Source organism: Carcharodon carcharias, chromosome 16 (assembly GCF_017639515.1).
Source record: "Carcharodon carcharias isolate sCarCar2 chromosome 16, sCarCar2.pri, whole genome shotgun sequence".
Classification (NCBI taxonomy): Eukaryota; Metazoa; Chordata; class Chondrichthyes; order Lamniformes; family Lamnidae; genus Carcharodon; species Carcharodon carcharias.
Window position 1 is genome coordinate 109,200,237 of NC_054482.1, and position 27,347 is coordinate 109,227,583.

At 43.6% G+C, this 27,347-nt stretch overlaps 1 protein-coding gene across 1 annotated transcript in view; it reads right to left on the bottom strand.

The window, feature by feature from the left end:
* adgrl4 (adhesion G protein-coupled receptor L4) overlaps positions 1 to 27,347 on the bottom strand; it is a 132,879-nt gene that overhangs the window by 62,181 nt on the left and 43,351 nt on the right. Inside the window, exons 3-9 of the mRNA XM_041208878.1 lie at positions 15,411 to 15,563; positions 9,086 to 9,156; positions 8,113 to 8,292; positions 7,808 to 7,991; positions 4,269 to 4,385; positions 3,966 to 4,171; positions 701 to 874 (exon numbers count right to left, since the gene is read on the bottom strand). Coding sequence (XP_041064812.1) covers positions 701 to 874; positions 3,966 to 4,171; positions 4,269 to 4,385; positions 7,808 to 7,991; positions 8,113 to 8,292; positions 9,086 to 9,156; positions 15,411 to 15,563 — 1,085 coding nt within the window. The remainder of the gene's footprint in view (positions 1 to 700; positions 875 to 3,965; positions 4,172 to 4,268; positions 4,386 to 7,807; positions 7,992 to 8,112; positions 8,293 to 9,085; positions 9,157 to 15,410; positions 15,564 to 27,347) is intronic.

Below are 27,347 nucleotides of genomic sequence, written 5' to 3' on the forward strand. Positions count from 1 at the left end.
ATGGGTGTCACTGGCAAGGCCAGTTTTTGTTACCCATCCCTAATTGCCCTTTAACTGCTAGGCCATTTCAAAGTGTAGTTAAGAGTCAACCACATTACAATGGTTCTGGAGTCACATGTAGACCAGGCATGGACAGTAGATTTCCTTCCCTAAAGGACCTCAGTGAACCAGATGAGTTTTTTTACAACAATCAATGATAGATTCTTGGTCACCCTAACTGAGATTAGCTTTCAATTCCCAATTCTATTAATTGCCTGATCAGCTGCCCTGGTGGGGTTTGAACTCGTGTCCCCACAGCATTAGCTTGGGCCTCTGGATTACTAGCCCACTAACATTACCACTATCCCCCCTGACCATCTCTACTGGATGCCCTGAGCAACACTGAGCCCTCAACCAACATCACTGCAAAAACCGATCACCTGGTCATTGCTTTCTTGTTGATTGTGGGAATTTACTGTGCGCAAATTGGCTGCAACTTTTCCTACATTACATCACTGATAACTCTTCGACAAAGTTCCTAATTGGCTGTAAAACACTTTACAACATCTTGAGTTCATGAAAGGTGCTACATAAATGCAAGATTTTTCTTTCTAACCTCTAAATTGCAAATGTTGAGTTACTTATTTCCACCATCACCATTGTGAGCAATTGGGCAAGCTCACTGTCCCGCTGACTCCCTCTGTACAGCCGCGCTACTTACACTGATCTGGGAGGACGACATCAGAACTGCGAAATTGGTCAGGTGGTTACATCTACAGGTGGTGTGTGTGGCGTTGAAGTGGAGGGTCTCACAGTCTTCTGTAGCCCACTCCCCCTCCATGCTGAGAGTGGAATAATTCCAGAACGCACAGATAACTTGCCGCTTCTCCAGAGGCTGTAACCAAATGAGAATAAAAAGGGACAGAGTGATGTTCAATGCAATGGATGTATGCTGATAAATAACGCATTCCTGTGCACAATATCAATGCCAAGTGAAAGGCAAGAGAATGAAAAGTAGAAAGGCCAAAATTACAATTTGTTTAGAAGTATCATTATATGCAGGTCATTTAACAAATAAATTACTATCAGTAATTAGAAATTCCCCATTACAACGTACTAGAGTACAACATTTATCAAGCAACTTCTCTTGTTTAAGGATTAAATATTTATTAGTTAAATTATTTATTTACTTTGTATTTATTCAACATTCTGCAAAATTTTAGCTACTTGAATAACAGATGCCAAGATTAATGGGGTTATTAAATCTAGGGGGAATGGCCTTTGTTCACAGATAGTGGACAGGACTGGCTTGTTCTTCCCATTTGAATTTTCCCTGAATTTTCCCTGCCACCTGGGGTCAGATTGGCTAGGCCAGCATAGACTGTGATCCAATTCTGCAATCTCCTTGCCTGTCTGATTGTGACCTTAATCCACTACACCCACTAGGAAAAGTCTTTAAATGAAAAACATGCTCTTCGATTTTATTTTCAAAGTATCATTATTTTCTGAGTTGGAAAGGGACCTGTCAACGAGTTCCCACTTGATGGACATGGGGGTGTTCCATTCAGGTGTCCCAGTACATGAGGTCTTGATACACATGGAGATGATTAATTCAGATCTCCTTGCATATTGATAGTCTGCTGAACAAATGCGGTCTGCTGCCATTTGTACTTTGATCAGAAGCACTTTCCTGTTTGCAAAGATAAAAGCAAAAAACTGCGGATGCTGGAAATCGAAAACAAAAACAAAAATACCTGGAAAAATTCAGCAGGTCTAGCAGCATCTGTGGAAGGGAGCACAGTTAATGTTTCGAGTCCACATGACCCTTCAGCAGAACTAAGGAAAGTCTCCCAACCTCGGATGGCCCGCTTCTACCTCCTACCCAAAATCCACAAACAGGACTGTCCCTGCAGACCAATCGTGTCAGCCCCACGGAACTCATTTCTTGCTATCTTGACTCCATTCTCTCTCCCCTTGTCCAGTCCCTTCCCACCTACATCCGTGATTCCTCTGACACCTTACATCATAGCAACAATTTCCAGTTCCCTGGCCCCAACCGCCTCCTCTTCACCATGGACGTCCAATCCCTCTACACCTCCATCCCCCACCAGGATGGTCTGAGGGCCCTTAGCTTCTTCCTCGAACAGAGGCCCGAACAATCCCCATCCACCACTACTCTCCTCCATCTCACACTGAACAATTTCTCCTTAAACTCCTCTCACTTCCTCCAAATAAAAGGTGTGGCTATGGGTACCCGCATGGGTCCCAGCTATGCCTGTCTCTTTATGGGGTATGTGGAACATTCCTTGTTCCAGTCGTACTCCGGCCCCCTCCCACAACTCTTTCTCCGGTACATCGATGATTACTTCGGTGCTGCTTCATGCTCTCGTCTGGACCTGGAAAATGTTATTAATTTTGCTTCCAATTTCCACCCCTCCATCATTTTCACATGGTCTATCTCTGACACTTCCCTTCCCTTCCTTGACCTCTCTGTCTCAATTTCTGGTGATAGACTGTCCACCAATATCCATTACAAGCCTACCGACTCCCACAGCTACCTCGACTACAGCTCCTCACACCCCGCTTCCTGTAAGGACTCCATCACATTCTCTCAGTTCCTTCGCCTCCGTTGCATCTGGTCTGATGATGCCACTTTCAAAAACAGTGCCTCTGAAATGTCTTCCTTCTTCCTTAACCGAGGTTTTCCACCCACGGTGGTTGACAGGGCCCTCAACCGTGTCCGGCCCATCTCCTGCGCATCCGCCCTCACGCCTTCTCCTCCCTCCCAGAAACATGATAGGGTCCCCCTTGTCCTCACTTATCACCCCACCAGCCTCCACATTCATAGGATCATCTTCCGCCATTTCCGCCAACTCCAGCATGATGCCACCACCAAACACATCTTCCCTTCACCTCCCGTGGCAGCATTCCGTAGGGATCGTTCCCTCCGTTACACCCTGGTCCACTCCTCCATCACCCCCTACACCTCAACCCCTCCCACGGCACCTTCCCATGCAACACAGAAGGTGCAACACCTGCCCCTTTACTTCCCCTCTCCTCACCGTCCAAGGGCCCAAACACTCATTTCAAGTGAAGCAGCATTTCACCTGTACTTCCCTCAACTTAGTCTACTGCATTCGTTGCTCCCAATGCAGTCTCCTCTACATTGGAGAGACCAAACGCAGACTGGGTGAGCGCTTTGCAGAACACTTTCGTTCTGTCCACAAGCATTACCCAGACCTCCCTGTCACTTGCCATTTCAACACTCCACCCTGCTCTCATTCCCACATGTCTGTCCTTGGCTTGCTGCATTGCTCCAGTGAAGCTCAATGCAAACTGGAGGAACAGCACCTCATCTTCCAACTAGGCACTTTACAGCCTTCCGGACTGAATATTGAGTTCAACAATTTTAGATAATGAACTCTCTCCTCCATCCCCACCGCCTTTCTGATTTTTCCCCCTCCTTTTTGTTTTTTCCAATAATTTATATAGATTTTTCTTTTCCCACCTATTTCCATTATTTTTAAATGTATTTCCATCCATTGTTTTATCTCTACCTTTTAGCCTTTTTTGATTCCTTCACCCCACCCCACCCCCACTAGGGCTATCTGTACCTTGTTTGTCCTGCTTTCTACCCTTAATTAGCACATTCCTTTAGATAATATCACCACCTTCAACACCTCTTTGTCCTTTTGTCTGTGACATCTTTTGGTTATCTCCACCTATCACTGGCCCTCTATCCAGCTCTCTCATCCCAAACCCCACTTAAACCAGCTTATATTTCACCCCTTTTCTATTTTTCCTTCGTACTGTTGAAGAGTCATGCGGACTCGAAATGTTAACCGTGCTCCCTTCCACAGATGCTGCCAGACCTGCTGAGTTTTTCCAGGTATTTTTATATTTGTTTCCTGTTTGCAAAGTCCCTCCTCCAGCCTCCCGCTTAAGCAGAGGCACACTTTATCTCCATTACATGTACTGGTACTGACCTCTAGGTGCTTCAGTGTGAATGTTACATAATCCATGAGGTACAGAGTTGGAGGGTTTACTTTAATAGCTGCTGCAACAATGGGTGAGTTCACAACGTAGTCTTCTCGCATTAACGTCCCATTGAGGTCTCTCTCTTGCGAACCATTGGACGGTTTTAGTAGGGGGCCAATACTATTGTACTGCAGGAAAATGATTGTGAGCGTCCCTAATGGTATACAAAAGAGCATTTTTGATAGATATTACTGGCAAGCAGGACAAGGAAGCCACACGATTAACTGATCCTCCAAAGTATTGTTACCTACCATTAGAGTTGGCTGCTTCAGTCATCTGTTGAGAAATACTTATGTGGTTCCCATCTAAGCTGGCATGAGGATGGGGGTGCTTATCGTGGCTTAAATCGAAAGCATATAGTTTAAGGGCTGTGAAAGCATAAGAATATATATTATTAATAAGTCGAGAATTGTCAGCCCTATCTGTTCAGACACTTCTAAATATAAACACAGACTGTACACCTGTCAGTAAAATGTAACAAGGCCTGTAAATAATTCACAGTAAGAATCGAGAACACAATGCTGAATTTAAACAGAAATATTTCAGTTCACTGTTACAGAGGCTATTGATAGTTATTCGAGTTTTGCATTTCCTAGCAGCTTAACTGTCAGCTTGTCTCAGTTACCAACACTTCACTGCACTGTCAAGATGGCCTACATAATACCATTGCCCACATCTATCTGGTCTCATCAATCCCTCTGACTGTTGGAATCCTCATCCATGCTTTGTCACCTCTGCAGGCTTGACATCTCCACTCCATTTTCCCTGCAAATTTTTGTATATCTATTGTTCCTGCCTGCTTTAGCATTATTGCATCAACACACCTGTTTGCCTCTAATTTTTCAGGTCCATACTCGCAAATGGATAAACGACTCAAGAATTGACTTGTGAAGAGCTTGATTTGGGATATATTTTTGTACGGATGTGAGACTTGGACGTTACGGAAAGAGGAGGCCAACTTGAGCAATAGCTTTGAAATGTGAATTGGGAGGAGAACGGAAAGGACAGAAAAGGTAACAAACAATGAAGTGCTGAGGAGAGTGAACTCATGAAGAAATTTCCTGAACGTAGTTAGGAACATACAGAGCGACTGGGTAAGGCACACCTTAAGAGGAAACAGACCAGTCAGAGACAGAGTGGAGATTTCAAGGGAAAAAAGAGGAAGAGGAAGGAAGAGAATATCAATGGTGGATGCCTTGAAAATTGAAGGAAGTTATTAGTAAACGAAAAGACTGGTACAAGACAGAGAAACATGGAAAGACTACAATGAACCAAAGACCAGCCTTTAGGAAGAGCATACATGATGATAATAATGATGATGGTGATGATGACTCATAAATATTGGCCCAGGATATACTGGCGTGCCCTGTTTGTTAGATTTATTGACTCACCCTTTGGCTTGGATTCTTTTGAGGGAAGTGAAAGCTGATAATGGCCTCAGTGAGGGCAATGGGGCCTCTGGAGTCTCGGTAAATTACTGGACCAATAGGCTATCTCCTTAACTAATAAGATTTAAACTTAGAGAGAGAAGGAGAGGAAAGTCCAAAGAGGAAGTGGGGTCAATTAGCATCAAAATAGATCCAGATAGAATAATTAAGAAAGAGAAGGTAAAATTGGATTAAGAGAGAGAAAGGAAACAGACAATAAGGGCAAGAAAACATAAAAAAATGTAAAATTTTAAATTTGAAAACTTCAAAGAATAACTTATTGCCTGCAGCAAAGAGACACCAGAGATTCCAATGTTTCACTTTTGGACATCCAAGAGTATATGACATTGCAAGAACACAAATCTCATCATTATAAGAGTCCTTACGCTATTAAGTACCAGCCCTAACTTTCTGTGGCACGTTTATTTTGTTGCAATAAGGCAAATTGCTCCACACTTACCGGGAGGGTGAGCTCCAGGTTTTTGCAATGTGGTGATGTGCAAATCATCCAGAAACTTGTGGTGATTCATGATTCATGATCTATTTCTTCCTCACCACAATTTTTTTAACACAATAATAAAACTTGCCCATTCTCTCCAAAAATGGTGACTGACGTGCTTTCTGTTTCCTGCATTGCTTGTGTTGATATCAGATTTCCACTAACTATAGCTTTTTTTTTTAACTAGCCTCCTATTCACTTTGTTTCCTGGCAGCTTGGATTGCTTGAACATGACTTGAACCATTTTTCTTTATAATTGATTCATACTATTAGCATAAAATTTGCCTTTTTATTACAGGTAATCTTCTACTAAAAGTAGAACATTTCCATTTGTCTCTATGTAAATGTCACATGATCCTCTAGTCATCTCCCTCGTAAGAACTCTCACTTAACCCGTTTAAAAATGTAAAATGTCCCAAGGCACTTCACAGGATGGATTATCAGACAAAATTTGACACCGAGCCACATAACGAGGTATCAGGATGGATGACCAAAACTTAGGCAAAGGGAATGGTTCATAAGAGTGAGTTAAATGAGAGGTAGGGAGGCAGAGAGATTTAGGCAGGGAATGCTAGTGCTTAGGGCATTGGCAGCTGAAGGCATGGCTGCATAGTTGGAGCGAAGGAAATCAAGGGGTGGGCAAGAGATCACAACTGGAAGAACGGAGAAATCTTGAGGGTTGTAAGGCTGAAGGACTTTACATGGGCAAGAATGCTTGAGGCCATGGAGGGGTTTGAACACACTGATAAGAATTCTAAGGTCAAGCTGTTATTTGGCTGGGAGCCAACACGAGTCACTGAGCAGAGGGGTGGTGGGGGAACAAGACTGAATGATTAAATGGATACAGGAGTCTAGATTGCCTGAAGCTTGGGGCAGGAGCCTCATTTCAATATTAAAATGAGACTCACACGCATTCCAGGTGGAGCTGTGGCCACTCAAGTAAAGGCTCCAATTAATTTAGCAGCAGCTCCAACATCTGTGAGGATTAGGTGTATCCCTCTGACCTGCTAAATCAGTAATCAGCTCCCAGTTTACATCAATCAAATAGGCACAGCGATGTTGAAATTAGACTCCATTGTGTCTCAAATCACTTTGCATGGTGAATTACTTTTACAGTGTAGCAATCTTTTATGCAAGCCAAGCAAGCTGTGACAAACAAATTACACTCAAGTTGTTTGGTGATTTTCTTCTCACAAACTCATATTCAAGGCCCTTTGTTTATTCTGGGCAGTCTTTAAACATATGTATAGCATGGTCTCAGTGCAATACTGAGGGAATCTCCACTGCCCTGTCCAATTAAGGTACAGTCTTTTGGATGAGATGTTAAACTGAGGCCCGTCTGCTCTCTCAAGTAGACATAAACAACCCCATTGCACTATTTTGGCCAGGACAGCAGTTGAGTTTTCCCTGCTGTTCTGGCCAATATTTACCCCATCAAGCAACATCACTAAAAGACCGATTAGCTAGCCCTTAACACATTGCTATTTGTGGGAGCTGGCTGTGAACAAATTGGCTGCCTCTCTTCCCGCATGATCGCTCAAACAATGTCATTCTCTTGGCATTTCGGGATATCCTGTGATCGTGAAATCTGTGATGCTGCAAAAATGCAAGTCTTTCTTCCTTCCTATAAAACATTACTTGAGATCAAAGCACACTGGAATTTGAAGGAAATACTGGGGCTGCAGGCAACATGAAAAATATTGACTCAAAAAAACACCAGCAGAGTTGAAGCAGTCTTTGAAGGCTACATGATAACTAAATGTTTATAAAGGAGAAGCACAAATTTACCTAAACTTGTGATGACCCCATGGGGATAATTTGAATGCATAAACTAAAGAGCAACACTTCTTTACTCTCAACTCACCAATATCGCTCTCTTTAAACACGAGTTCTGTTGTCCTTTTCAAGTGGTGTGAGATGCCAAGCGCTGATGTCTCCATAGTGTGCAGCAGTTTTGTGGCAATCTTCGTCCTTTCATCTTCTTTGATTTCATTCCACACAGCCATTTCATTTGGTTTTAAAAGGTTGTTCACTGTCTTAACCAGTGCCTGGAGTTTGTGTGCATATAAAGGCAAACACAATTAGTTGGAATTTTAGCAGAGGATATGAAGACTTCAAAAGTTCATCAGCTGATGAAACAAAGGCAACTGCATATTTCGAACAACCTACATTCACAGTGACATTGGTGATTTCTCTTCTATCAGGTATTTTCTTGTTGATTGTACTCAGTGCCGGGATTGATCGTGAAAGGACTTCAACGTATAAAAGCACATCAGTGGCTGATAGGGTTCCAGAGGTGTTTCGAGCAATCTCCTCCAGGATGACCTGTGGTTCCTTTATGTTGCTAAGCTGTCAAAAAACACCAAACCCGGTTGATTGGACTTGGAATTATGCAATGTCCAAAATATGCCACAACTGCCCTAATCACATTTAACTGCGTCTTCTTGAAAAAATTTACAGCAACAAGAACGTGCCATTCTTAACTGATCTGGTTTATATGTGACTCCAACCCACAAGAATGTGGTTGACTCTTAACTTCCCTCTGAAATGACCAAGCAAGCAACTTGTGTCAAAACAGCTATGGAAAACTGCAGCAATTCAAAAGGTAGTTCACCACCACCTTCTCAAGGGCAGTTAGAGATGGGCAATAAATTCTGGCCCTGTCAGGAATATCCACATCTTAGAAATGCTTAAAAGAAGCACCATAATCTCCAGGTCTCTGGCCCAAGTTACATTCCATCCTGACTTGGACATATATCACTGTTCCTTCATTGTCGTCAAAATCCTACCAGCATTGTGAGTGCAGCTTCCCCCTGACAGACTGCGGTGATCCACTAAGACCACCGTTTTCTCAAGGGCAGCAATAAATGCCGGCCTTGCATTTTAAGAAGTGAATTAAAGAGAAAATATGCCTCAGCAAAACCAGCCATTAAAGAACTGAGCCATCAGAAAATCTCCTCAAAATGCCTTATCAAAGTTGACAGATGTTTGTCTCGGTCTCAATTTATTACTAAAATATGAGTTTGTTGCAAAATGACAGCAGTTTGCACTTCAGGTCATTTGACGCACAATCTTATTATAAGGCACAAAAGACCTTGTTTTTATGCATGGTTTTCTTATCTTATTCAAGATGTGGCATTACCTGATGTAAGGTATCATTAATCCTTCCAGAGAGACATTCGCTACTTAAATGGCAGGGCTTCTCTGAAATCTCTGAAATTGCAGCAGAGAAATAAAATCATTAACTTCAAACACCAGGTGCCCGGCACATAGTCAGATTTTATTATCGACTAAACCGTTCCCATCAACGTCATAGTCATTCAGTTTGCCTAATGCTGATCACTTGACATATAATTATCACATAACTAATAAATCACCTCTCTTTTAATGCCCTTGAAAACAGTTTGATTACTAAGTTTGAACTTTTGAAAAGTGAATTTTGTAGCTGATTAACCTATTAGAGTAATACATGGTGTAGAAGTTTAACCCAGTGGTCAGCCCCTGAAAATACACCCAATTGTCAGGAAATGCTGTCTGTCGGATTGACAACATAGAAATCCTCAGATGATTTTACCTCAGAAGTGAAGAATAAATATTTCAGTTCATTCACAGGTGTCAGCTGGATGTCAGTGAATAACACTGTGGGATAGCTGGGCGTGGGTTCAAACCCCCACTCTACAGATTTGACGACATAATCCAGGCTGATTGTTGTAGGGTGGCCGAGTTGTGCTATTAATGATAGAGTTGATCAGCAGACACTTCTTGGTGGAAACTTTAAGTTTATTTACAATATACTCAGCAGCAACTACACGTGTGCTTTCAACTCCAACTCTATCTCCACACTGACTGGTGAGGCAGCCCAAGCTACTCTCCTATTGGTTATGACAGATCATGTAATCTTGCCTAACAGGTACTGTTCTTAAAGGTACATTACACACTAAATATAACCATACTTATTACACTGACATTTCAATGCAGTAACAAGGGAGAACTGCACCATTGGTGGGTGTCACCCTTATGCTGCATTGCTAAGCCAAGGCCTCATCTACCTTCATGGGTGGATGGGAAAGATTCTGGGAAGAAAGGAAGAAGAGCTGAGGAGTTCCTCCCAGTGTCCAGCCTAATATTCATCCCCAGTGACAGAGAAAATTTATGGCAACAGAAGGAAACCATTCGGCCTATTGTATCTTCAATTGAATCCCACTTTCCAGCTCTTGGCCTGTAGGCAAGGTGGGAACGGCATCTCACAGGAATAAAGACTTGCCTTTAGGGGGCACATTTCATGTCCGCTGGACCATCTTGAAGCACTTTACAGTCAATGAAGTAATCGTGAAGTGTAGTCTCTGTTGTAACGCAGCAGTCGTTTTGCACAAAGCAGACTCCCACAAGCAGCGACAGGGTGTGACCAGATACTGTAATCTGTTTTTGTGATGTTGATTTTCAGTGGCCTATACAGTCATCACATGATGACCTTCCATTTTAAAAGCATTTAAAAATGTGTTCCTGGGGAGTCAGATGGTGCATGAGTGCTCCTCCCATCTGATTGGCCTTCCCTTCCATTGACACTCCATATTCCCCACCCAAGATTTACCTTGGGCAAGGCAGGCAGCTTCAACTGTGATCATTTTAAAATGGATGAATGACCTGCGGAGGTGGAGGAGCTCAGCAGCTCTCCTGAATAGTACTAATGAGGTCTGAGCCCCAAATTCGGGCTAGCCTTGAACCTCTGGGCTAAGGAATTTGGAGGCCTTTTCAGGCCTGAAAATGGATTTCAGGCCCTATGATTCTACATAGCAGGTTCTCAAATCTCTCAGAATTTTTATGTTCAATCATGGGATGTGGGTGTCGCTGGTTAGGCCAGCATTTGTTGTCCATCCCTAAATGTCCTTGCGAAGGTGGTGATGAGATGCCTTCTTGAACCGCTGCAGTCCATGTGGTGTAGGTACACCCACAGTGCTGTTAGGGAGGGAGTTCCAAGATTTTGACCCAGTGACAGTGAAGGAACGGCGATATATTTCCAAGTCAGGATGCTGAGTGGCTTGCAAGTCTATGGAGCAGGTGCTGGAAAGTGGCATTAAAATGAGAGGTTAGTTTTTTTTTCTCTCTTTTTGGCCGGTGCAGACACAATGGGCTGAATGGCCTCTTTCTGCACTGTAACCTTTCTATGGTTCTATGGCTTGGAGGAGAACTTCCAGGTGATGGTGTTCCCTTGCATCTGCTGCCCTTGTCCTTCTAGATGGTAGCGGTAATGGATTTGGGAGGTGCTGTCTGAGGAGTCTTGGTGAGTTCCTGCAGTGCATCTTGTCGATGGTACACACTGCTGCCACTGTGTGTCAGTAATGGAAGGAGTGAATGTTTGTGGATATGGTGCCAATCAAGCAGAATGCTTTGTCCTGGATGGAGTTGAGCTTCTTGAGTGGGAGCTGAACTCATCCAGGTAAGCGGGGAGCATTCCATCACACTCCTGACTTGTGACTTGTAGAGGGTGGCCAGGCTTTGGGGAGTCAGGAGGTGAGTTACTCACAGCAGGAGTCCTACCCTCTGACCTGCTCTTGTAGTCATGGTATATACATGACTAGCCCAGCTCAGTTTCCGGTCAATGATAACCCCAGGATGTTGATATTGGGGTTAGCATTGACCAGAAACTGATTTGGACTAGCTATATAAATACCAATATCTCACCTACAATAATTACTTGGTGGTGCAGTGCAGTGATTGGTATGCAGCAAGATCCCACAACAGCAACTTTTGCTGGGATCTTCTGCCATAGGGGATGCGTCAGGCCAGCCAAAAGCTCATTGATTTTTGGTGGGACTGGAAGATTCTGATGGCAGGCGTGGCCAAAAAATCCTGCCCTTTAAGATGAGGAAGGATCATTTATCTTTTAGTACTGGCAAAGGGAGGGCTGTTGGCCAAGGATGTTGAGTGAGTTATCTACTTTTTGAATAATGTCACGGGGTCTTTAAAACCCACCCGAACACAGCCTCAGTTTAATAACCTTATCAGAAGGGTGGGACAACTGACAGTGCAGCACCCACCCACCACCCCCCCCAACCCAGTAAATGCACTAGGGTTCAACATTCAGCCTAGATCATGAACTCAAGTCTTGGGATTGAGGTTTAAACCCTCCTACCCTCGCCTCCCCCATCCATTTCTCTTCCCCTTCTCCTCCCCCTCATCTCCTTCCCTCTGTTCTCCTCTACCCTCCCTCCCTTTTCCTCCCATCCCTTTTCCTACCCTCCCCTCCAGCACAACCTCCACTCTTCCCGCCCCTCCTTATCCTGTCCCTTCACCCTCCTCCCCTCCTCTTCCCCCACATCCCTCCACACCTCCCCCCTCCCCCGCCGGCTGACGCAAAGTGTGCCAAATTAGCTCTGAAAAGTTTGATAACAAGTTCATAGAGATCCTAGATTAATTTTTTTTTAGTCTAAAGATTATTTTTTTCATCCACTGTAATAACAGACCTTCACAGATGATGTGGGTGGAATTAGACTCCAGTCTGAAAGTTGAAATCCCTGCAGATATTTGAAATCCACTAAAACAGGAGCAATAAAATCTTCCAATTGTGTTCTGGCAGTGAGCATGGGCACTACAGCCCTTAGCAAAGTCTCCACTACATTCATCAATGTCTATAAATGTACAGCGAACTGCAGTCTTTTTTAAAATCATGGCTAAGGTTTCATCATATTTAATTCACTTTCTACCACCTTCCGAACAGGGAAAATCAATTATTTGCTGCATATTTCTAAAGTGGGGTTTTCACAGCTTTCCACATTGCTTACAAAGGCCAGAAGTGTCAGTGTTCACTAGAGTAGCTGCTGCTCTGGCAGTCAGTGCAATGGAACCTCCGTTACCCATCGGGTCGGTGGGTACCCTCCTCCTCTCCTCTCGATGGGTGACGGGAGATGGCGAGGGAGAGTCTTCCGAGTTTTGATGAAATGCCCATTGGAAGGCAAAACGCTGGCCATGAGAACAATCGAGGAACAAGTGTAGGCCATTCAGCCCCTTGAGCCTGCTTTGCCGTTCAATGGGCAATAGTGTATAGGTAGCTCACCTTTCACTCTGCCCATCTTTACTTGCATTGGTTTCGAGTCACTATTGGTCACTTGCCTTTATGTAGGCCCAGCCATTGGTGAGGATTTTAATCCTCAAGCCAATTACGACCATGAAATGGCGTGAGAACATCAGGATTAGTAGTATAGTAACATTAGGATTAGGAGTATGCCATCAAGGTAGATCTGTATTTCAACCTTATTTACCTGACTTTGCACCATATCCTTTGGGACCTTACCTAAAAAAAAAATTTCATCGATCTTGGTCTTCAAACTCCAATAGCAACCTCCCGCCTTCCAGCATCCACAGCTTCTTAGAGTTGAAAGAGTTCCTCATTTGCTATTGCCCTCTTAATAACTCTCAATATTTTATGGGCTGTGATTTATGTCAGAAAGTGCTTATTACTGCCGTTCTGAAGGCAAGAGATGTTTTTTGCCAGCCTTACCGCACAACCAAAATTATACACGTGACTTTTGACAGTGTTGGTTGGAGTGGAATATCGCCCAGGATACCAGGAGAATCTTTGGCCTGCTCTTGGAATAGTGGCAGGGGAATCTTTACTGCTCACACGACCCGCTGGACAGGCAGGTTGTCAGCTTTTAACATCTCAACCACAAAACGCCTCTAACTGTTGAGCCACTGCTCAACATGAGAGTATAAAGTCTAGGCTGAGAGCTCAAACCATGTAGAATCTGACAGCACAAAGGGAGGCCATTTGGCCCATCATGACCATGCCAGCCCTTTGAGTTCTTCCCATCTGCTGGCTCATTCCCAAGGGCCCTGCAATTTTTTGTTTCTTTCAAGTATTTATCCAATTCCATTTTGACCGTTGAATCTGCTTCCACCACCATTTCAGGCAGTGGATTCCAGATCATTAGTTATCCTTGCCTCCCCGTCTGTTTCATTGGCCAATTATCTTAAATCTCTGTAGTTATTGACCCTCCTGTCAGTGGAAACACGTTTTCTTGGGCTTGAACTCATAACTCTCTCAACCACAGATAAGAGTTTCTTTTTGTCACTTCAGTCTTGGGCTAGTGTGTTGCCGGCAATGCCAGGTGATGGTGGTGGTGGTGGTGGGTCACCTTCTTGGTCCACTGCAGCTTGCGGGATGAAAATGCTCCCATCTCGTCAGCCCTGGTAACAGGCAGAGGGGTGACTACCTTCACAGGAGTGACTAAGTCAAAAGAGGGGAAGTCAAGTGCACGGATATGCTAATTACGATTACAAAGTGGCAGAGAATGGGTTTTTACCAACTTTTAATCAGGCCGTGATTAAGTGTAAGTGCCAACAGAATGTCTATACCTCTGACATTCTCGTGTTGCCGTTCCCCTTCCCTCTTATTTTTTTGATCAGTCTCATGGAGGCCCTCTTCTCTGCAGCTATTCTAGTGCTGATGAAGGATTCACACCCAAAAGGCTGAAGATTTATTTTTCAGAGAAGACCAGATAGAGGTTTTTAAAATTATGGTGGGCTTTGATCGGGTGAATGTAGAGAAGATGTTTCTATCCACAATCAAGGATTGTAAATATAAGATGCTGACTAATAAATCCAAAAAGCAATTTGGGAGAAACGCCCTTGCACGGAGAGTGGTAAGGATGCGGAACTTGCTAGCACAGAGAGCAGCTGAGGTGAATAAAAGATGCTCGCTGGGACAGTAGGATTGTCTTCTGAGGTGAGATTGAGGAGACTGGACCCATACTATCTAGGGTTTAGAAGGATGAGAGGTGATCTCATTGAAGTGTACAAAATTCTTGCAGGGTTTGACAGGGTGGAAAGATGTTTCCCCTGGTTGCAGGAATGGGAGGGGGGGTCAAGAGCCAGGGGACATGGTCTCAGAATAAGAGGTAGTCCATTTAGGATTGAGATGAGGAGGAATTTCTTCACCCAGAGGGTGATGAACCTTTGGAATTCTCTACCCCACAGGGTTGTGGAAGTTCAGTCATTGAGTCATTGAAAGCAATATATTTCTTGATATTAAAGGTATCAAGGGATATGGGGATAGCGTGGGAAAATGGAGATCAGATAGAAGATCAGCCATGATCTAGTTGAATGGCAGGGCAGGCTTGAGGGGCCGAATGGTCTACTCCTGCTCCAATTTCTTAAGCTTCTATGCAGAATGGAAGCTGGATAAACACACGCAGGAGAAAGGAATAAGAAGATAGGCTCAGAGGCTTGAGATGTAGTTAGGTGAGAAGTGGCTTGTATGAAGCCTAAATACTAACAAAAAGCTGTTGGACCAGCTGGCCTGTTTCTGTGCTAATAGTTTTAACTTATTCTCGAGAATTTGGCACTAATAGATCAAGAGTCTGCTTCCAGTGTTTCTCATTTCAACTTTCCAAAATTGACAGCTTCTTTTAAATTGAGCTTTTGAATTCAAATGCAACCTGTACATTCGGGCCACCAGTTGTTCCTACCATGACAGGTGGTGCCATCGTTTGGTGTGAATTCCTTTTTTTGTTTTGATGACTCATAACCTTCCACGCAAGTGCAGTAATAACTCCCAAATGTGTTGGTGCAGGTTGCATTCAGTCCACACGTTAATGTTGTATTCTGACACTCATCGTCATCTGCAATAGAAAAATTACCTGTCATTAAAGCCACCAAGAGTACAAAAGAACTGACATTTATATAGCAACTTTCACAATCTCAGGATGTCCCAAATTGCTTTACAGCTAACAAAGTACTTTTGGAAATGTAATCCCTGTGTCAATGTAGGAAACACAGCAGCCCATCTGTGCACAGCAGGCTGCCACAAGCAACCACGTGACATTAGCCAGATAATTTGCTTTTTGTGATGGTGATTGAGGGATGAATATTGGCCGGGAGACAGGGGATAACTCCCCTGCTCTTCTTCGAATTAGTGCCATGGGATTTTTTTATGATTGTTTGAAAGGATAGCCCAGACATTTGGTTTAATGGCTCACTGGACTGCTAGCCTAGGTTTTTATGCTTAAATCTCTGGGAAGGGACTTGAACCCACAACCTTCTAACTCAGGAGAGTGCTGGGATTGTATTTCTAGGACCATAGTGCTGGAATTGTGCTCTCAGACTCACTGTCCCTCACTTTCAGGTGAGATATTAAGACAAGGCCCCCCTCTGTCCTCTCAGGTAGACTTAAAATATCCTACGGCAATATTCCAATAACCATAAGAAAAATGCTAGAAATACGGCTTTAAATTCTTCTGATGAGAGATCGTTGACCTGAAACGTTAACTCTGTTTCTCTCTCCACAGGTGCTGCCTGACCTGCTGAGTGTTTCCAGCATTTTCTCATTTCTCATTTAATATTTCCAGCATCTGCATTTGTACCAGAGCTTTCCTTGATGACCCGGCCGATGTTTATCGCTCAGGAAGGATCATCGAAAACAAAGATTGTCTGGTCATTGTCATTTGCTGTTTGTGGGATCTTGCTGTGCGCACACTGGTTGCAGTGTTTGCTACTTTACAGCAGTGACCAAACTTCCAAAAGTGCCTATTGGCTGGAAACAGTGTTGGGACTGATCCTGAGATTGGAAAATGTGCTGTCTGAGTGTGAATTGGTTCTGTTTTTACAGGTTTTCAAACTAGCTACCTCTGGACCCCGTGGCCAAAACATGGATTCCAGGTGGTTATCAGATGTCTGGCTGTCTGATATCACAAGCTGTGTAACCAGCGCTGCCAGAAGTACAACTACAATCTTTCTTTCTTATATTTGTTGACTTATTGGACAGAATTTTCCAACAGGGATGGAAACCAGAGGCTGGGATGGGTTATGGATCGTGAATCAACTCCTGGGCTGATACAGCCACGGGCCTCAATTTTCCCGGGGGTGGGGAGATATGGCCAGCTGATGGCCAGGTTAACAATAGCAGGTGGGCTCTTGAAGCTGGGGGCCCAGTCATATGCCTCCCACCTTGAAAGGAGCAGCAAGCTACAACAGAGGGCGAGTAAGAGAGAGGGTGCTTCAAAATGGAAGTGCCTGGCCTCCAAATTTTATAAATCTTAAATTAAAATATGGCTTTTGCAGTGAGGCCACCACTGTGGAGGGTGAGCCCCTCTACAGGGTGACCTGTAGCTGTTGCTGCACCCCAGCAGGCAGGCAGGGCCTCTAGGCCTGCTTGGGGTACTGGCCTCCCCCCCCCCCCCATTGCCTCCAAGCGGTTAAACAAGCCCACGTGCCTGTAGGGACCTGGAGGTTTACTGCCCCTCCGCCAATACCATCTCTGCAAAACATGGCCCTGGGTCGGACTGGAGCTGGGGCACCAGTTGATTGCCACAGAGGAGGCCAGGTCATTGAGTGTATTTAAGACCGAGATAGATAGGTTCTTGATTGGTAAGGGGATCAGAGCTTACGGGGAGAAGGCGGGAGAATGGGGTTGAGAAACTTACCAGCCATGATTGAATGGCAGAGCAGACTTGATGGGCCGAATGGCCTAATTTCTGCTCCTATGTCTTATGGTTTTATGGTCTTATGATTGGCTAGCGGGGCTATTTTTAGCTCCTGACTGCCTCTGATCGCAGTTCCAGCAAGGGAGAGAGAGAGAGAGAGAGAAAAAAAATCAAGCCCATTATTTCTGTTGCTGAAAACTAATAAAATTGCTTTCTGCAATGATAAACCTTTTCTCCCTTTGGGTGGCTCACCATGCTTCACGGGAACAGAGATTTCAGAATCTATCATTAAGTAATTGAGAGGCAGGGAGTGTGTCTGTACCCTTCAGAAGCCCCTGGGTGCATCTCATCATCAGCAAAGCTCCCCAAGGAGAGGGTTGATGTCACTGGAGGGTCCCTGGGGTTGCCTTGTTGCAGGGGATGATGGTGCATCAATATTAAGCAGGGTGGGTCCCTCAGATTGCTGTTCTATAAGCAAGATGTTGGAGCGTTCTGTCAGTTTTCACTGAGGCCTCCTGAGGAATCTAAACACCACTGACAAACAATATCGCCCTGCAGAAGGTTATTTTTTAATAGCTCTGAAGTGAGTCAACCTCTTTACATCGCTAGACGGTCAGGGATTATGGGATGGGCAATAATGTGACCTTGCCAGCATCCTGTGAACAAATAATAAAAAAAAAACTATTTGTTTAGTTTTGCTGATATCTTCCCTAGTGTGTCAATGCAGAAATTGAACAGCGTTCAATGGGATATCATCAATCTTCCCTTCTGGGATGCTGAAGTCAACTTACTGTACAATGAAAATCCTGCTACTCCACCCAGCCACCCCTCCCCTCCTTCCCTCGACCAACAATGTATCATTTTGTCATTTTAGCCGTGCGGACACCTTACTGTGAAAAATAAAGGATGATTATTGTGATGGTAACGTGGTGCAGCGCCACCCATGTCAACTTGCTCAGCCTTAACATCATAACATGATTGCCGAAGAGCAATGGAGACGTCAAATAAAGTTGTTTATTTGTACAACCTGGAGATAGGTGAACCTCAAATTCAATTTCAAATGCTCACGCAGTGACGAGTGGGTGGCCAAGTGAGTTAAAGTCTCATTTCCGAAGAACTGGTCCTTTACCCCAGGGAACTGGGTTCCAAGATTGTCCGAATATCGTGGATAAATCTCTCTTAACACCTTTTAGAAAATCTGAACTGAAATGATTTCTGGCAGCCATACATTATTCTTCAGCGTATGTGAGAACAGAGGACAAAGTCCACCACCGAGTGATTGAGTAGCTCTGAAAGACTATCTTGACATAAAGAACAGAAATGTTATGGAGCTGAAATTGAGCTCAAGATAGGTGATAGTGGATCATCTTACATGCTGTCCAGTTTACTCTTTCATCCAAGGAAGAGGCCACTCAGCCCCTTGAGCCTGTTCTGCCATTCAATTAGATCATGGCTGATCAGTACCCTAGCTCTAATTTTTTACCATCCTGGTTCTAATATCCCTTAATACCCTTATCGAACAAAAATTTATCAACCTCAGTCTTGAAATTTTCAATTAACCCCCTTCCCCCCACCCCCACAGCCTTTTTCAGTTTTTGGGGGAAAAGAGTTCCAGCTTTCCCCTGGCTTTTGTGTGAAGAAATGCTTCCTGACAACACTCCGAATAGACTAACTCTGATTTCAAATGATGCCCTCTTGTTTGGGATTATTCCCATCAGAATAAATAGTTTTTTTCCCTCTAGCTTGATCAATTCCTTTAATCATCTTAAACATCTCAATTACAACACCCTTTAATCTTTATCACTCAAAGGAATAAACGTGTAATCTACGCAACCTCTCTTCATAAGGATAACCCTGTTAACCTCAGTATTGCTCTCTTGAATCTGAACTGCGTCCCTTCCAAGGCCAATATATTCTTAAAGTGAATCACTTTCTCCCACTCTGGTCTAACATCGGAGACTAAACTCAATCTCTCATGCATTAGTGTGAGGACTATGTTCGAGTCCACTGTGAGCAGGGTGGACAAGCTCCTCCAATATGTTGTGGGGCTCTTCAGGAATCCTAATTAGCCTCATACAACCTTGTACAGTCAAATTAGATGCTTGAGATAGCTGGTCAAGCCAAGATTATTACTTAACAGTGAAATGAAACCACAGACCTCATTGTCTGTATGGCCAGGAAGTCTGTTCAATTCTTTAATCATTTACTTTAAAAGTAAAACTGCACTATCATGGAATCATAGAACGATGTTGCAAAGAGGGTAACCATTTGGCCCATTGTGCCTGTGCCAGCTCTTTGAAAGAGCCATCCAATTAGTCCCAATTTCCTCTTCTACTAGTCCTTCTTTTCCTATAGTCCTGTAATTATTTTTCTTTCCAAATATATTGAATACTGTATGTATGCTTACTGGGTTAATCCAAAATATTTTGCTGTTGCTTCAATTTTCCCTGATATTAATCCTCAGGAGGAAAATTAAATAACTTCAAATTAGATTATATTGTGGCTGCAATGTTACAGAAAATTTATTTTAAGTAAAAAGTTTCAGAGAATAATATTTTTTGTAATTGTAGTTATGATATCAGTGATAACACAAGGTATATATAATATTAAGGGAAACTTTCTCCAATAAGTCATAATATGGACTGCCACAGTTCTTCTTCCAAGTGATCTATATAGTTCTCACCCCTGTGCTCACTGACCTACATTAGCTCTCAGTTCAGCAACATCTCAGATTTAAAATGCTCATCCTTACGTTCAAATCCCTCCAGGTCTCAACTCTCCTTATCCTATGTATCGTCTTCCAGCCCTACAACTCTCTTAGCTCTTCAATTCCGACCTCTTGTGCACCCCTGAGATCCTTTTCCTCCACCACTGGTGATCATGTCTTCGGCTGCCTAGGCCCTAAGCCCTAGATTTTCACCGAGTCTGGTTGACTTGGGAGCCCTTTAAAAATGACAGTTGGGTCTTGATTTGGGGATTCCCAACTCCATTCCTGGGCTGTATAATTTTTGGGAGTGCCTATAAAGGGTGCAGATTGGATCCTGTCAAAAGCCTGCATCCAGCACTCCAGACCTGGCCGGCTCCAGTGTGGAGTTAGGCATGTCCTACACCTCCACAATTTTCATGGAGTTGGGCCAGGGTTTTAAAGAGTTGTGGTTCACGGGCCCTTAGAGGAGTTATGAACCCTAGTCTGCATGAGGGGACCTTTTAATAGGAAAGTTCAAAAAGTTGCCCTCATGCCCCCATGCCAAGTTATGCCCACCCACTCTCCCTCTATATTCCCTCATGCCCCTATGCCAAAATCTGACCTTTCACTCACACCCTCAGGCCCCCTCATGCCTTATTCCACCATGATAAGCTCTGCCATTCCACCCATGTCCCGATCCCAACCTTATTACGTATACCTGACTGAGAGCTTAGACAACTATTAGAATATGAGAACAGCTGCTCCCCAGAAGAAACATTGTTTGACTGACAGTTCAGGCGCTTGGATCTTTGTGGTCAATTTCACGATGTTTGTTGATGCAAGAAAAGTGGTTTCAAGGTTTGTGGTTTGCAGTTTTTGAAACTTCAGAGGGCCTGGCTATTTCGCATTTTTTTAAGGTTGCAGCCATACCTTTTTTTCCAAGCATAGGAGAAAGTTATTAATGTGAAACATTTTTTCAAAGCTTTTTTTTAACTCACTCCACTACATACTATAGTGTTCATAAGTTTGAGAAAGTGCACAGTGGGTCAATGGGCATGGAAGTGCCAGAGATTGGCGTAGGGGGCATGAGGGGATATAGGGGTTGAGCAGGGGTCATGAGCTGTATTTGTTCACTGGGACAAGATCCCACAGCATCAAGGTGGGCTGTTTAAACAGTCTTCCTCCGCACCCAACAGCCCCTGTGGCTGACTCCACGCTTCTTTCTGGGTCAGCTGGCCTGGCTCCAGCTTGCACCTGGCCCCTGGAAATTAAAATCTCACCTTTACGGACACTTTCTCCCGAGGCGGGTGGGCTGAATCAGAGGTCATTTCCCCCGCCCTATTCCCCGCCGCCGCACCCCGCCCCCCCCCCCCATTCCCCCCCCCCCATCATCCACATTGAGAATGAAAATCCAGACATAAGTTCTGGAATTCCACTTCTAAACCTCCCTACCTCTCTTTTCTCCTTTAAAAAAGACTTAACAAACAAAATTTTGATCACCTTTTCAAACATCTCCTTATGTAGCTTGCTGTCAAGTTTTGTTTGGCTATGCTTTTGTGAGGTGCCTTGGGATGCTTTACAGTGTTAAAGGAGCGACATAGATGCAATTACTGTTGTGGAAGGTCTGGGGCAACAGCGACACGGGAACACCATCCTTCTATGTTCTCTCTGAGCCACAGACCATCCTGATTTGGACATATATTGCCAATCCTTCATCATCACTGATTCAAAATCTGGAACCCCCTACCTAAGCAGCATTGTAGGATACACAGACTGCAGCAGTTCAAGAATAAAGTTCATCACCACCTTCACAAGAACAGCAAGGGAAAGGCAATAAATGTCAACCTTTCTAGTGATGCCCATATCTTAAGTATTCCCTTTTTATAATTCACACACATGCAGTTCGCTGCACAGGAATCAAGAGTGGGAGTTCTGGCCTATCTATCCCCTCTCCAACCCAAAAACAATGAAGGAAATCATAGATCTCTTACTGTCAACCTGTCTAAACTGAACTAATTTAATATAGGTCAAAGCTGGAACACGAGTAACGTGGAGAAGCTCAGACATTTCCTGATAGAGCAGGGAAAGTTAAGGGCCGATTTAATAGAGGTGCTCAACACTATGAAAGGGGTGGATAGAGTGATTAAGGCGCAAGGTTCGGTGAGCAGAGGGAACAGATTTAAGATAATTGGCAAAAGAGCTAGAGGGGGTGATGAGGGGATATTTGTTTTATCAGCGAGTTATGATGATTTGGAACACACTGCCTAAAAGGGTAATGGAAGCACGTTCAATAACAAAGCTTTCAAAAGGGAATTGTAAATGTATATTTCTCAAGGGGAGCTAGGGATGGGCAATAAATGCTGTCCGAGCCAGCGACGCCCACATCCCATAAATGAATTTTAATAAAAAGTTGTAAAGGAACGAACTGCAGGACAATGAGGCAAGAGCAGACGAGTGGCGCTAATTGGATAACTCTTTCAAAGAGCTGGCACAGGCGCAAAGGACCAAATGGTCTGCTTCTGCACTGTATCACTCAACCTCTCTGGCATGGCAGCAGTTACTCTCAAGTACAAACATCATGTTTTGTTTTGATTCAGCTCTTTTAACATGCCTGTAAGATTTTGACTAGAAACAGCACACAAGAGGAATTTTCCTCTCTCGTTTACAGTACTGCTAACATGTAAGATGAACTTACCCCCCTTCTGATATTCAGACTTTTAAAATCTGAAGCCTTCTGCAAAAAAACATATAAATTGCAACTGAAGGGATCCCCCCTTGGAATCTCAATACAACCCTTAGAGCGAAATTAGAAGCAGAAAGATGGGAATGTGGAAAATAATTCTCTACAGAGGTCGTTCGGGAGAACTCTGTCACAAACCATCACCAGCTATGCCTGTTATAATCATGGTGTGCCAACCATCACTCTGCTCAAATGAGCTAACTCAAAGCACGCCAAATATTGAACTCAGGGTTGTGGCTCATGACTTGGCTACTCACTGGAATTAATGAGATAGGAGAAATTAAGTCAACCTTTTCCCTCACGTGTATCTGCTAATGAGTAGAGGCATGTTAATATTGTGACTACAATGTGCTCTCACCAAAGGATACTAGCGGAGAACACAACAATGAACTAGCATAGCCGATAGTCAAGAGGAGAAAGGTGCAATCCCAGGAAACTGGCCTCCTACATAAGTGAGATAGAAGATGATAATGAAAGAGGTAAGTTCTTCTTCGGGTGAAAAACCTAAGACCAGAGGAGAATTTACAATCAGACATGATGGCCATAACAGAGTGTCATGCCAGAGTTAAAATTCTAACAGTGCCTGATTACTCCTTAATATTATTCAGAGGGCTGGTGCCTCTGGTTACCTTGGTACTCGCAACATTACCCATTGATCCTATCAATGTTTTGTATCAATTGTCAGTGGATGGGCGTCACTACCTAGGCCGACATCTATTATACGTCCCTGGGTGACCATGAGAAGGTGGTGGTGGGCCGCCTTCTTCTTAGTGCCTCTTGGTCATGGTTTAAGTCTAGCAAAGCATGTCCAGCATCTTCAAGGCTCTTTCGGCTTCCCCACCTAAAACCATAGAGTCTGAACAACCCTTTCAGAATCTTCACCTGCCTAGTTTCAAACAGGCCTTTGCGGATTTGAAAGCAGCCTTTCCAGAGTGCTTACCCTTCTCCTGCTATTATCACATTCTGCTCTCTGACCTTAATGCCACCATCAGCACCTCCTTTAGCCAGTACCCACTATCATTAACACCCCTTTGTTCTTTTGTCTACGACATCTCTGGTAATCTCTCCCTTGCCTCCACCTATCACTGGCCCTCTATCCAACTTCACCCACTCCAACCGCCCCTTAAACAGTATAAATTTCATCACTTTTTCTCTTCTCTTTAGCTGAAGAAGAGTCATAGGGACTCGAAATGTTAACTCTGTTTTTTTTCTCCACAGATGCTGTTGGACCTGCATGGTTTTTCCAGCATTTTCTGTTCTTGATTCAGCCTTTCATCCAGTCCTGTTTGCTTCAGGCAATTGTTCAAGAGGAAAAGATGGCAGGTTTCAAGTTCTTTAAAGCATGTTTGGAGGTGAAAATAAGTTCTGTCGGGCCAGTTTAGCTGATTACAAAACAGTGAAAACATGAAGGTGATCATGACAGGACAGTCGGACAGCCTTGTATCCACCATATTCCTGTACTTTCTTGTATTAGCAGCTAAATATTCACATAGAAACCTTCAGTACTCAGGGAACGAGTGGTGAGGAGGTGGAAATACCACATGGAGTAGTTAAGGCAAATATCAAAGATGCATTTAAGGTGAAGGTAGATAAGTATATGAGGGACAAAAACAAAAAATGCTTGAAAAACTCAGCTGAAGAAGAGTCATAAGGACTCGAAACGTTAACCCTGTCTTTCTCTCCACAGATGCTGTCAGACCTGCTGAGTTTTTCCAGCATTCTTTGTCTTTGTTTCAGATTTCCAGCATCCGCAGTATTTTGCCTTTATTTAAGTACATGAGGGAGTAAGGAATAGAAGGATATGCTGCTGGGGTGAGGTGAAGTAGAGCAGAAGGAGGCTCATGTGGAGCATAAACAGTGGCAAGACCAGTTAGGCCAAATAAGCAGTTTCTCTGCAGTAAATACTGTCTGGTTCCAAGGAACAGGTCTTGACATTGGCTGCTACAGACCCAGAAGGAAAAAACAGTAAAGACTGGGAAATAAGAACACTGGCCCGAACTGTTTTTCCCTTCTGGGGGATGGAAAAAAAGGAGTTGGAAAGTCAGCACAATAGGTGGGTGTGAGAGGCACAGTGGCAGCAGTGTGTGCCATCTACAAGTTGCACTGCAGGAATTCACCAAGGCTCCTTCAACAGCACCTTCCATGACCACAACCATCTAGAAGGACAAGGGCAGCAGACACATGGGAACGCCACAACTTGCAAGTTCCCCTCCAAGCCACTCACCATCCTGACTTGGAAATATATCGCTGTTCCTTCACTGTCACTGGTTCAAAATCCTGGAACGCCCTTCCTAACAGCACTGTGGGTGTACCTACACCACAGGGACTGCAGCAGTTCAAGAAGGCAACTCACCACCACCTTCTCAAGGGCAGTTAGGGATGGGCAATAAATGCTGGCTCAGCCAGTGAAGCCCGCATCCCGTGAATGAATGTATATATAAAAAAACCTCCTCATCCTAAGGGGCTTCCCCTTTATTTTGAAATTGTGCCCCCTGGTTCTAGACTCCCCAAGCCAGGGGAGACATCTTACCTGCATCTACCCTGTCTATCCCTTTAAGTATTTTGTAAGTTGCAGTTAGATCATCTCTCATTCTTCGAAAATCTTGAGAATACAGGCCCAGCTTCCCCAATCTCTCTTGTCAGGACAGTCCCGCCATCCCAGGAATAAGTCTGGTGAACCTTCTTTGCACTCTGTAAGCTGGCCTAGGTTTTAGATCTTATTTTATTGGTGTGCTTGCTTAACTTGGCCAATTTATACTAACATCATGTGAACAGAAAAATAAGCCATGTTGATGTTGTTAACCTTTTACAACAAGCTAACTCAAAATAGCATGCCAAAGTATTCACTGACTAACAACAGATGATTTCATTAGAAGGAAGTACCTCAACTGCTCTTGTAATTAAAGGATAAGTAAATAATAATCAGTAGTTAACTAGAAGTTGGTTTATGCTATTTCCTTATTTCTCCATTAGCATTTCTTTATGAGATAATTAAAGTGCTGTAACAGCTAGGAGAGAAATGGCATAGGCCTTGGACACTCTCCCAATCAAGAACACACACTGTCCTTGACTGTTGAGTCTGTCTTAATGAACGGGACCCTGTAAAGATGTCAAGATAGGAGATATAGCTTAAAGGCAGGCATTGCTCTAAGTTTAAGACAATGTGCATAATTGGCTAGAGCCAAAGGAGTTAACTCATCACATTATTGACAAATTATAGACAAATTAGCCATTTCCAACAATTTGGCAAAGTGACCATACATCATCTTTTGAGTATAAAAAAGGGGTTGCGTGAACCGTCTTTATGTACATCAAGTGTACAAGAGCTGGTTTAGATCTTTGGGGCTAGTTGAGCATACAATCAGCACAAACTCACCACATCCACTGCAGGGAAACCTGCTGTGGTGGGGCTGGACGATCAGGGTATCAGAATATACATGCTCCTACTATAAAGAAAAATTCTAAGGGGACGACCCACCATCTGCGGTTAACTAAAGAAGTTAAGGAAAGCATCAAGCTTAAAGAAAAAGCATATATCTGTGCAAAGATGAGTGGCAGGTCAGATGATTAGAATATAAAGAACAGCAGAGAATGACTAAAATGTTAATCAGGAGAAGGAAGTTAGAATATGAGCGGAAGCTAGCTAGAAATGTAAAAATTCATTGCAAGAGTTACTACAGGTATTTAAAAAGGAAAAGAGTAAGTAAAGTGAGCGTTGGTCCTCGAGGGAGAGACAGTGGGGAGTTAATAGTAGATATTAAAGAAATAGCAGATGAAATGAACAAATAGTTTGCTTTTGTCTTCACTATAGAGGATACGAAAAACATTCCAGTAAATCAGGAGGTGGGGGGGAGAGAGTAACTTCGTGGAATTACAATCACTGGGGAAGCTGTGCTCAGCAAACTGATGGAGCTGCGGGCTGACAAGTCTCCAGGTCCAGATGGACTTCATCCTAGGATCTTAAAAGAGGTGGCTAATGAGTTAGTAATTGTGTTGATGTTAATTTTCTAAAATTTGTTAGATCCTGGAAAGTAGCAAATATAAACTCTCTGTTCAAGAAGGGAGGGAGGCAGAAAACAGGAAATCATAGACCAGTTAGTTTGACGTCTGTTGTGGGGGAGATGTTAGAATCGATCATTAAGGAGGCTATAGCTGGGTACTTATAGGAACTCAAGGTAATTGATAAGAGTCAGCATGGTTTTATGAAAGGGAAATCATGTTTGACCATTTTATTGCAGTTCTTTGAAGGAGTAACGATGCTGTCAATAAAGGGGGGCCTTGTAGACGTGTCATGCTTGGATTTCCAGTTTGATAAGGTGACACATCAAAGTCTCTTGCAGAAAGTAAAAGTTCGTGATTTAGGGGGGTAGCATGTTAACATGGATTGAAGATTGGCTGGCTGGCAGAAAGCAGAGTATGCACAAATGGGTCTTTTTCTGATTGGCAGGATGTGACAAGTGGAATCCCGCAGGGGTCTGTGCTGAGGCCTCAAATTTTTTACAATTTATATCAATTACTTAGATGAGAGGAGTGAAGGCATGGTAGCTAAATTTGCAGA